Raw genomic sequence first — 12324 nt, forward strand, 5'->3', positions numbered from 1 at the left:
TCCCGGTTAATGGATGACATTCCTGCCATGCCAATCCATGCCAAGCGAACCGACAGGATAACGAATCATGTCGTGACGGGACTTCACCTTTTCAAGCACTAAACCGTCCCCTTGCCACCCTATCGACGTAAATCCGATCATCGCTTTAATGATTGCTCGACTTTTTATTTGTTTTTGTTACCTTTGTGGGGGAGGGAAAACGCAATGCCACGAAGCTGCTACTGCTGCTGCAAACAAATACGAATTTAAGGAATTTGGTCTTTGATTCAATTCACCGAAAAACCACTTAATTTGATCTTCAATCCATCCTTCAAAAGATGAAGTGAAACAGAAAAGGAGAAAAAAAACGAATGAAAGCATAACCAAGCCAAACTCAAACCTTTAAAAATGGCTCCACAAACCCACGTGAAAGCATTCACGAACAGCAACGGTAACACGACGACGCCTAGCGAAGAAAGTCCTGGTATTTTTTTTTCTTTTTTTCTCTTCTTCTTCTTCCTATAGCTCGTGTCCGCATGCCGTCCCCATAAAGCGTAATGAAAAGTTGCCCTTAAATAGCTGACGACCGTTTGCGAGTCGTGAAAATCAAGATTTCACCCATCCGTTCCGTGCCCTCGGGCTTTGAGCTGGCCGTTGCAAATGAGCTTTTTCATACACACAAGCTTTTCTCTCTTTTTTCCCCCATTCCTTCGGAAGCTCCACCATTGTTCCAAAGGCGTTGTTTGTCACAAAATTTAGATTCCCGTTTGCGTTTTGTGTATCGGCGCTTTCGGTTGGTAAGGAACGGGGGCGCCCTGTGTCCTGTGTCTAGAAACACTTTCTATTTTTCACCTTTCCAAATGAGCGGAAAGTGACGGGGGAGGGGATTCTGGAGCTCCGAAAAGCTCCTCCTGCTTCAACATAATGTGACATTTATGGCCAGCGGATTTGGTATTTGACCATTTTACTCGGTTGAAGCTAAAGGGAGATAGCCTTAGCCTGCTTGGAAGCTTTCGTGTGTGTGGTATTAGCATATAGTGTGTCATAAACTAAGCATTGCCCTCCGGCGACTAATCGACCCGTGACGAGTCCACTTTAAACGAGCTGGCCACGGGGCAGAGGCACGCCAAACCCAAAAATGGTAACAAAAACCCATCTTACCGTGGAAAATGAGCAACGCTTTAATGAGCCACCCGCTTACGGGTGGCTGAGTTGACCGTAGCCAGCCGCATCCAATGAGTCGTCCAGGTGAGCAAACAATAAGCAGCAGCTGAATGAATGCTGAAAGAATTAAATAAACCAACAAATGTCCAGTCGAGAAATGAGCGGCATTAATGTGCTTTATGCATGAAAAAACCAATTCACTTGAATAGTCAATTTGGTCAATTCCTAGGGGGCAATGGAGCATGGGGCTGTGGCTGTGTCCATAGCATCCTCGGAAAGTATGCAATTTGTTGCGGTTTTTGGGAGGGAGTTTTTGGTCGCAGCCCGATTGAGTTCGATGAGTGATTGCGTTGAATTATTGCATGATAATTTTTCACTGTTTGATTAAGCGTTAAGGTCGGTTTTATGGTTCGATTGCAACATTGGATGGGAAAGCAACCAGAAGATGGATGGTTTTGTATCAACTGGGAATTAATTATTTTTTTGTTGATGATTTTGTTGCGTTTGAAAACAAATGACAGAGCTTGATTTAATCTACTTAGTTTACTTGTTTTCTTTTTTAAAAACACTTTTATGTTAGTATATGTACTAACTGTATTTTTATTTATTTTAAGTATAAATATTATTCACTATATTCAATATATCATTCCCTATTGTGCGAAAAGAACTCCTTTCATAACAAATTCCTTCCTTTTCCGACTACAATCACCTGTCAATCCTTGTACACGTGTCCTTAGACACCAAAAATCGACCATTTTCACCGACGCTTTCCAACTCTCTCACCCCCTTAACCCAACCCGGTTCTCTATATCGACCAAAGCTCCAGAACTCACCGAGCACCGGTCGGTGTACGGTTTCTGTTTGTTCGTCATCGATTTCGATTCCTTTTGCGTTGTTTATGATTTTCTCACTTTCACCTACCACCCACCAGTGGGTGAAGTGGCTTGGATGGGTTGTTGTTCCACCTGGTCCGCTCGTTTTTTGCATATTGATTTCGTGTATTAGTAGCGCTAGCGGGAAGTAAACCGTCGCCAAAACCACCAGACATAGGACCAAAACAACAACCAAAAAAAACCGGATGAAAATTGCACTTACCCTCCCAACCCATCCAGAGCTCACTCTCTTACCCAAAAACAATCAAAGTCGGGCAAAGCAAAGTGTTTGTGTTTTTTCCGGTTTTTTTTTTAAGGAAAGGAAACTGAGCACTGTTATTAATGTCGACCTTGATCGATAAATGGTGCGCTGTGTCGATTATTAATAGCCTGCCGGGGGCTGTGAGGTCGGTTAACTGTGTGGAGGAGGTAACTTAATTTTTGGGATTATTTTGTTTGGCCAATTTTGTAATGCTTATCACATATTTTTGTGTTTTTTTTCTCTATTGCATCATCTATCCTTTCCGCTGTATCTCTTAAAAGACTCTCAATTTTGCTCTGTTTTCTCATGTTTTTATACACTCAAAATATAATCAATAACTGAAAGATGATAGCATTTGCCAATAACAAAAAAAACACACACACACACACACTTACACAGCTCGAAAAAAATGATCGATAATACAGACAGGGTTGTGATAACACATATAACAATTTATCAGTAATACATAAACACGGATTTCCTCTCCCGTTCATCCCACGGTGAGAGCAAACAACAACAGCAACATCGCGCTCATCATGGTGTGTGCTCTTTGTTTGTATCCGTACGTCAGAGAAGCGAGCCGTAGCTCCTCCTACTTTTTCTCCCGTACACACTGTGCACTATGTGCAGCGATGGACAAAATCTAGGAACATGAGGACGATAGAAGCCTGGTATTCGTTTTATATTTTAGTTTTTTTGTTCTCAAATGAGTTAATTAAATAAAATCAATATTGTTTCTTCCTACACTTTTCATAGAAAGCAATGTAATCAGCTTAAAAAAGATCAATTTACTGAAGTTTAAAATGCCATAAAATGATGACTTAAATGAAGTTATTAATTTTAAGTCATTAAAGCAAAGCTGTAAGGACCTTTTTACACACACTAGTCTCTTTTCGAACACTCTCTTTCACTCCCTAATTACTCCATACTGCCTTCACCATAAATAAAAACATCTTCTTAAAGCCTTCTTTCCTTCTTACAACTGCTCCCCATAGCTCCCCAAATACGCTCAACCCATTCCCACCGCGTTTTCCAATTCCATTTTGCCGACCGAGTCCCCGGACTACCCGGTGACCACTGGGTTCGGAAAAGCCGGCCGGGGACAAGTTGCACATAAATCGATAAATTTCAAAAATCAATACTTTTACTGTACAATACACCTTCAAGCTGCCTGGAGGAGCTGATGAAAAGCGCTCTGTGTTGGTTTGCTTTACTCGGGTTTTCCTCCCGGCCGGTTTCCTTTTTTTCCTTCTTGTTGTATTGCTGTAAAAAAACTACTCCAAAATGTCTGGCTAGAGTCAACCGTGTGTGTGTGTGTGTTTGTATGGGTAAGCAAGGAAATTGTGTAGAGGAATTTATGCCGGCGCTAATGCGGCCACTACCGGTTTCAGGCACAGGCAACAAGTACTTCCGCGTGAAAATAGCGAACGAGCCGCCGCCTGTACGTTGAACGGACCTCCTTTTCCTGTGAAACGCAGTGGGGGTAGTTGAGGGTGGTATTAAGCCAGGTGAAAGCTACAGCGGGGGCGTAGGTGGTAGGTGAAAATTTAAATTCACTCACGCTCGCTTTACTTTCGCTTCGATTATCGAACAGCATGGGCGGTTGTTCACGGGGAGATTAAGATTCGCCTAAATTAAAGGCCTGAAAGCTTACCATACCTGTTGAGTATGGTGACGTACGGGGTTTGAAACAGTATTTTTAAGGTCAAATGTATGCAAACTGCCTTTAAAACGAAGACAATAATAATAAAGAATATCTTAAAAAGGGGAACCAGTTCACAAGAAGTTCAGATAAGCGTGTCATGTGTAAGCTTTATTCTCTTGCAAACGATTTGCCTGTATGAAATATAATCTTCCCTCAAGGACAGGCCATCGCAGGTGACCTGAGTGAGCACAATAGCAATGCCTCTACCGGAAACCAGGCTCCACGCACAAGCACAGGCATGGTCACGGACGTGTCAAAGTCGCCGGTACTCTGCCATAAAATATCACATGCTATATCGATCCCATCACATAAGACTGGGGGGCCGTCTGTTTATGCCTGACTCGTTAAGATAAGTCTACCTTACCAAAAAGGCTACTAAGCTTCCCTTCAGATGGTGGTGGGAGCCATTTTTTCCGGTAAAGGCCTTTTGGGGGCAGCAGAAACCGTGCCGAATCGTGTGCCTTTTGCACTGAGTTTTGCGATTGCGTGTGGCGACAAATTCCACCGTCCGAAAGGTACCGGTAGGCCGCTTTTAATAATTTGCATATCTCATGCACGTTTAAAACGAAGTTTGCAATTGAACCCACCCCATTGGGGGGATGGGGTGGATTGAAGAAAAAGGGAAAGCTCAATTAAAGTGGAAATTTTCACGGTCCGACACACATTGTGTGTCACACGCCAGGAGCAAAACAGTAAGCATGACGTGGTGAGGATTAAAGGTAAGATGTAAGGTTAAGAGTGAAATATTTATTCTGGTTTTGTATTAAATTTTCATAACACATCTTAATTATTAATTTTTAAATAATTTTTGGAAAATTTTCCAACGAAAGACACTCTTTACATCTTCTCTTGTGTAATTATTTTCCAAAACAACCACTCACAAACAGCCACTATGTCAAGGTCAATGTAAAATTAAACGCTAAAATGTGCCCCCAACTCAAAACCATGCCCCTGGTGAGAAAAGGGAGAAATTGTTGTTTTGCATTTTCCTATCGGCAGGAAAGGCACGAATCTTCCCGGTCAAGGCGCATGCATTAGAGGAGTGATGGATGAAGGGTTTTAGTTCCACGTGCGTAAGAAACCGTTGGCAAACAGCGTTATCCATCAGCTGATTTTATGATTGGTGGGCAAAACAATCGCCATGAATCAGACATTCAATTTAAAGCCGTGGCAGTATGAGTGTTTGTATCGAACTTAGAATAAGTATTAGTAACTCCTCTCTGAATGCGCCTTGAAACCGTCAAATTTGAGATGCACTCAAGGCTTTCCATCCGCTTTTGAGAGATGCATTCCACCACGAATGCAGTGATCCTGCCCTCCGTGATGTGCACCTTGCGTAGTAAACAATACTAAGGGGCGCAAGCACAACAGATGAGGTAAACGTGGAGATTATTAATAGAAGCGAACGGAGGGTGAAATACCACCCAGAGAGCTTAGGAAGAAGCTGACGATAGTGTGCTATTTTAATTCTGAGTGGACGATTATTAAAATGCCCTTAAAAGAGCTGTTTTATTCTACATCTAGCATTTCTTACGGCAAGTTTGTTTGCAATTTATATTACAAAACTATAAATAATAGCAGATTACAGCTATCAACTAAATACTCTAGATCTACCCTCGAAAAACACAAATATTAATTGCCACTTTTCATTTGCTGTAACAATAAATTATATACCCATTCCGCACCATACAGGAAGTCCATTTGTTACTCAGCCCAAGAGTTCTGATAGTGTGCACGAACCTTAGAAGAACTAATCCTGATGTTATTCAGGGTGTGAAATGAATAGTTGAACCTGAACTCCCTCTCTCCGTCTCTCTTTCTGTAAGTAGAAAGAAAGCAAAAGCCCTCTAGACCTGTTGTTCAATAGGCACAGCATAAAATGCAATGCTTATGATGATGAGAAAGGCCTGTCCAATCTTATCCACCTCAATTCAGTGAGTTCAGCCCTATCCCCAGTGTCCTGTGAACGGAACTTCACCCCAAGAATCGGAACCCCGAAGGATACAGATGAGAATAGAGCTCCAGCTAACATGAATACACTCTCCAGCAAGAGAGTAGGGAAAAGTTCATTAAACAGGTGGAAAAAATGCTGCTCGGGAGAGTGAGGGAGTCTCAAAACGAATACGGATTAGATATACATTCCTGAGTGAGCTTAATTGACTTTTGGCGTAAATCATCCCACCAGGGTTGTCCCACCACCAGCACAACAGCAACGAGAAAAAGGCCCTCTTTTCTTATAAGAAAAGACAACAAACCTTTAAGTTGAGAGCAACCAGAAATCGAATCCCATATAACTTTCATGAGGGAAGTTGGGGGGGAAGAAAACCTCCGCTTACAGGTTGATCCACCCCTTTAATAATGCTAATGTAAACCCATCAAAGGAGCCGTGGCACCGCGAACTGAACAAAAAAACAAAAGATAAGCCATGAAATATTTCGCTATCGAATTGCGTGGCGATGAATATGGAAAGCTATTAAAATGGAAATCACCAAACACCGAAATGTGCTGTGCTACATGCACTGCACGCTGTGTGTGTGTGGTTCGAAGCAAAATGTCCGCCAAAAGTGATCGCAAAATTGGAATAAATTAAGCGCCTTTTTGACGCCAATCAGGTGAGGCAGCGGTGTGTGTGTGCGCGCAGCGTAGTAAGGTTTGATGCGGTTTCCCGGGCTACACATGGCACACTGAAGCGAAATGAAACCGCTGAATCACACCCGATCTCGACCCGATAGCAAGCATGCCAATAAATGGACGCCAAGATATCGCGGGCACGGCTAATTTTGCACGGGTGCCCTTTGAATGGTAGCAATGCCGCCAAATTCCTTCCCTTTTGCTAAGCCGACCGGAAACGATCGGCTGGCTCTTCTAAAAAATCGCTTTCCACCTGATGGTTGAGGTTGTGTTGCTAGCCGCGATAGGTAAGAGGTTAATCATGCGGCTTATGATGTTGCGCGCTTCATGATAAATGCACGATGAATATTCATTTGGAAATGTTTTTTTTTTTTTTTTTTGTAAATACAAAATCAACCCTCCCCAACCAATAAAGTTAGTAATCAAAGAAATGGAAATAAAAATTAGCTGTTGCGTGCTGATTTGTTTCAGTTTTAGGTTCTTTATCCTTCTGTAGAACTTCATTAGCGAATTTTGTGGGTCCTAAATTTTTGAGAACGAGAACATGTTTGACGTTTGAGCAAGCGATATGATAAGGATATAGCTGATTGAACAGATAAAAGCAAGCTCCAGTTGACCTTATTTTGAAGGCTAAAAAGGCTCTGAACAGATGAGTTGCTAAACTGTTAAGCTGTGACTGTAGAATAGTCTGCATTTACCTCTGATTAGTTGCACTTCTTGCACATTAAGCCGACAGACGCTCTGTAACCAAACTCGTCTGTGGCATTCAACCATATATACCACCACACAGGTTTCAGCAGAAATGGAACGAATTATTAGACCCCTCATGGGTTCTACATACTCTCCCCAAGACTCTTATCGAAGCGCATGGTTGTATTCAACACGCCGAATTATCAGAAATTTCCTTCAATGAGGTTACACGTCCTCTAATAATACTTTAAAAAGGTTTAAAAATAATTCCAACTCTCGCTCTTCCCCAAAACCTCATGCTGGGCTGGCGATAAACACACTCAGCTGCACACTCTCCGGTTTCCAAACGACCGCTCAAAACTCAAGAGCAATCACATGCAACCGTTTTGCAGAGAAAAAAAGAATTGGCCGTTTATTGCTCATTTTATTTCTACGGCCGTTTTTGGATGGATGTGAGTCGTTCGGGCCCTATCACCCTAACACCACGCAATTGTATAAAGAGCTCAGAGGCCACCACAATCGACAACTCTTCACGGTATGAACAGCATCCTATCGAGTGAGTTGTCTAGTGGCTCTCATCCGCCAGTTCTAGATATATCATTGTTCCTCTAATGAACTTGCCGTTTGTGGTTTTCAACCTATTTGGGGTGGCCGGACGCGGATGGAGTTGAATCCTCGCGCGACACAAGGACAGTTTGTGGCTGAGCGAACATTCAAGTGGCTACACGTGACAATACCGTGCCTCGGTGCCTCGGATGGTGGGTGGGCAAAAGTTTATCAAACAAACTCAGCTGGTGGTGGGAGGATTTTTTAAACCACCTCCACGCAAAGGAGCGCTTCAGCAATGTTTGGAATGTGGATGCTCACTCCATTTCTTCCCTTTCGGCTCCTGGGGGGTATTCAAAGGGGCAAAGATTAATTGCTCCGATACGTGGCGCATTTTGGGAAAGATGCAGAACAACACCCCACTGTGGTCGTAAAAAAAGAGAAGAAAAAAACAAACGCACCTTAGCGGGGAATGCAAATGTGTTTGCGGTACTTTACTCTTTTCGGGGGGGGAGTTTGTCATCGTAAAATCCCTGCCTGTACAACAGAGCATGGTTTGGGTCGTAAAGCTTCAAACGACCTTTCACTTTTGGATGGTCAGATAGTGCGAGTCGTCCAGTGCACGGGAAAAGGGTTGGTTCGTGCTTTCTTGCGAGTAGCTTCTGTTTGGAGGTGATTTGTGTTTTATCGATGATAGTGACCCCCTCAAGAAATGATGGTTATCTTGGAAAGAAAGCTAAAAAAGCGGGCAATCGCCATTTTAAATTATACTTTAAGGCATTTGGGAACTTTTTTTAAAGTAAAATGTGCTTTCAAGATGAATGGGAATAATACAATTGCTTTCAAAATTATCTGTTAAAAAATTGAGCATGATTTTCAGCTGAGAGTGATTTTCCAACGGTCATGAATTCAAATTTTCAAACTCCAGCATCGAACGTCGCCTTGTAAACACATGTAAAACCCGATTTTCGTGAGCTTGCCAACGCTCCAAAGCGGTGCGATTTTCCCTCACTGGCGATTGTTTTTGTAAGTCGTTATGAGAGTTTTTGAGGGTTCAAGATGACCGCCAAAAAGCTCACGCCGTTGTCCGACTATGCTGGAGTAAAAAATTAAATGGCCAAAAAAATAAATACATTCCACCAATCCTCCATCGCCCCCCCCCCCCCCTTATCCCTACCTAAAAATTGCCTATCTTTCCTCAAGATCTTTTCAAGTTTGTCAAATCTTTCATTTTCCACAAGTGACAAATTGAAGGATTTTTTTGTTAAATTTTGCTGTATATTATGTACTTCAATTTAACTTGCAAGCACGGCTCACTTTGGCACAAAAACCAAAAAGCTCAGTTTGAAAAGGACGGGTAGAGAAAATGAGCGAGAAGCAGTGATTTTTTACGTCAAAAACCGGCGCCTTACCCAACGGGGCAAACGGCACGACGAACCCTGCAGTCACCGTTTGACAGCACGCGCATGATTTGTTGACAAACAACACAGCTGCGCCCTCGAAGAAAAATCGAAACCAGCACAACACGATCGAAAATGAATCGTGGAAAAATTACGTTCGGTAAAATAAATCTTAAATCGTCTGCGCCAACATCGAGCACAAATGATAGCGCGGAAATTCCCTCAACATCTATAGGTAAGTTCAACACATTTCAATGCTTCTGCTTCTCCTTTCTGTATCACCGGAATTGTAATTCCTTTCAGAAGCGACCGTGTCCGGGTTTGGTTCGTTCGGGCGCAAGGACAACGCCCAAGATGAAGCCGTGGAGCGCATCTCGGCCGAGCTGGACAACAGCAAGCTGCAGGAAGTGATGGGCATATCCGGCTTCGGTCGCAAGCAGGCCAAACAGTTCGACATCAACGAAATGATACAGAAAGCGAAACAGAACGCACCGAAAGCGGCAGTAGATGAAAAAGCCATCATAGATCCGGATGATGAAAGAAAAGGCAAGGACGATGACGATGATGATGAGGAAGAGGAAGAGGACGAAATGATTGGTCCAGTACCAACAGCTGCTGGTGGAGGAGCTACCGACAGTCGACGTAAAAAAGCCCATAAAGAGGAAGACGATTCCGACGACGATGATGATGATGATGATGAGGAAGACGATGAGTTTGATGAGGACGCACCGATAAACAAGCTGCCCCACTCGCACGAGGTAGAGATGCGGCACGGCAGCAAGGCGGTCATCGCCCTTGCCAGCGACCCATCCGGCGTCCGTCTGGCTTCCGGTTCGATGGACTACAATCTCAACTTTTGGGACTTTTCCGGCATGGATAAGTCGATGAAAAGCTTCCGTTCGATGCAGCCGTGCGAGAACCACCCGATCCGCAACCTGTCCTACTCCTTCTCGGGCGATATGATGCTGGTCGTGTCGGGCAGCTCGCAAGCGAAGGTGCTCGACCGGGACGGGTTCGAGAAGATGGAGTGCGTTAAGGGCGACCAGTACATTGCGGACATGTCGAAGACGAAGGGTCACATTGCCGGGCTGACCAGCGGCTGCTGGAGTCCGGTGCGGCGGGAGGAGTTCCTCACGAGCGGCATGGACTCGACGCTCCGCACGTGGGTGTTTGCCAAGACGAAGGAGCAGCGTGCGGTCATTAAAACGCGTGCCCAGGGCGGGCTGAAAACGATCCCCACCAGCTGTGCGTACAATCGCGATGGCACACTGATCGCGGCCGGGTGTAGCGACGGTTCGCTGCAAACCTGGGACACGCGCAAAATGTTCGTGCACACGACGCACTGCATCCGGGACGCGCACGCCAAGGGAGCGGACATCTCGTCCGTACTGTTTTCCTACTCCGGCTTCCAGCTCGCTTCCCGCTCGATGGACGAAACGCTGAAGCTGTGGGATATGCGTGCGTTCAGGAAGCCGCTGCACGTGTTCGGCGGGTTGTTCAGCCGGTACGATACGACCGACTGCTGCTACAGCCCGGACGATACGATGATCCTGACCGGGGAGTCGCTGCCGAAGGGTACGCAGCAGGCCAACCTGTACGTGTACGACACGAAAACGTTCGGGCTGGTGACGAAGCTGCCGATTACCGATTCGCACGTGATCCGCACGCTGTGGCATCCGAAGCTGAACCAGATCTTTGTCGGCTGTGGCAACGGCATCATACGGGGGCTGTACGACGAGAAGCGCAGCATGCGCGGTGCCAAGCTGTGCGTGGTGCGCACGCACCGCAGGAAGAAGGAGTCGGAAATTCAGGGCACAACGCAGATCATTACCCCGCACGCGCTGCCCATGTTCCGGCAGGAGAAGACGCGCTCGGTGCGCAAGAAGCTGGAGAAGGATCGGCTCGATCCGGTCAAGTCGAAGCGGCCCGATCTGCCCATCACCAGCGGGCAGGGTGGGCGTGTGGCCAGCTCCGGCGGTACGCTGTCGTCGTACGTTATCCGCAACCTGGGGCTGAGCAAGCGGGTGGAGGATGATCAGGATCCGCGCGAAGCGATCCTGAAGTACGCAAAGGAGGCGGCCGAAAACCCGTACTGGATTGCGCCCGCGTACGCCAAAACGCAACCGAAACCGATCTTCAACAGCGAAGATGAACCCGACGCGAAAAAGACGAAAACGGAGTAGAGATTTTACCGCTAAATACATACATTCTGACATACATTAATCCTATATTTGAACAAGCAGTCGTAATTGTAGGGGGGGTGGGGTTGCAGCGTTGCACAGGGTTAAAATATGCCATCCTGCAGCCGGAAACAGTCCGACACGATCTTCCACTTGTCGCCCTGGGCGGTGATCATGAACGTTTGCTGGAACGGTTTGGTCGGGTTCTCCTGAAACCGCACCGTGCCAGACACTTGCATCACGAACGTTAGCTGCGATGAGACGGCATCATCGACGATCGGCTGCGCATCGAGCGTGGTAATGGTGTGCTCCGAGCGGGGCAACTCGTGGAAGTACTTCTGTATCTCATCCTTCCCTTTCGCCCCGTTGCCGTTCCACACGAGCAGTCCCGTGTCCATGTACAGTCGGGACATGTGCTGAAATGGAAAATTAAAATGGGGCCATTAAATAAGGGTCATCCAGAGGAAGAATTAAGGAGCTGTTTACCTGCCGCTTTTTGTCTACATGGTCGTAGTAGAGCTTCACGAACGCTTCCGCCGTGGTGCAAACGGTGTCGATTTTCGTCCGCATGTCCTGCAAGAGAGGGAAGGGCGAGACGCTAAAGTAATTCAATTTATTTATGCTGCTTGCACTGCGTAAGGTTTACCTTATCAATTGATGCAGAAGCCATTACGAAAGATGTGAAAATTCCAACCGAAAGTAAGGAAAATTGAAGAAAAGCGATAAGAACTGCACCGGCTTGCACGAGATTTGTATTGTTTACGTTTTGTGTTATTTGACGTTTGCACAGTGGGAGTTGAATCAGGACAACGGCTTTATGGTTATTCCTCTTGCATATTTACATCATTTAATAAAAGCATTTAAGAGGTTTTTTCATAAAAAAAGTGTTTCTAAA

The 12324-nt window shown here is 45.2% G+C and overlaps 2 protein-coding genes across 2 annotated transcripts; one reads left to right on the forward strand and one right to left on the reverse strand.

The window, feature by feature from the left end:
- The first annotated feature begins 9161 nt into the window (after positions 1–9161).
- LOC1277747 (gastrulation defective protein 1 homolog) lies at positions 9162–11477 on the forward strand. The gene is made up of 2 exons (XM_317237.5): positions 9162–9484; positions 9553–11477. The coding sequence occupies exons 1-2, from the start codon at positions 9385–9387 to the stop codon at positions 11430–11432; spliced, it is 1980 nt and encodes a 659-aa protein (XP_317237.4). The 5' UTR covers positions 9162–9384; the 3' UTR covers positions 11433–11477.
- On the reverse strand, positions 11453–12314 carry LOC1277746 (NTF2-related export protein). The gene is made up of 3 exons (XM_317236.5): positions 12076–12314; positions 11916–12002; positions 11453–11845 (listed from the first exon to the last, which is right to left on the reverse strand). The coding sequence occupies exons 1-3, from the start codon at positions 12097–12099 to the stop codon at positions 11534–11536; spliced, it is 423 nt and encodes a 140-aa protein (XP_317236.4). The 5' UTR covers positions 12100–12314; the 3' UTR covers positions 11453–11533.
- Positions 12315–12324: the final 10 nt, after the last annotated feature.

The sequence above is a fragment of the Anopheles gambiae genome, chromosome 3, assembly GCF_943734735.2.
Source record: "Anopheles gambiae chromosome 3, idAnoGambNW_F1_1, whole genome shotgun sequence".
Classification (NCBI taxonomy): Eukaryota; Metazoa; Arthropoda; class Insecta; order Diptera; family Culicidae; genus Anopheles; species Anopheles gambiae.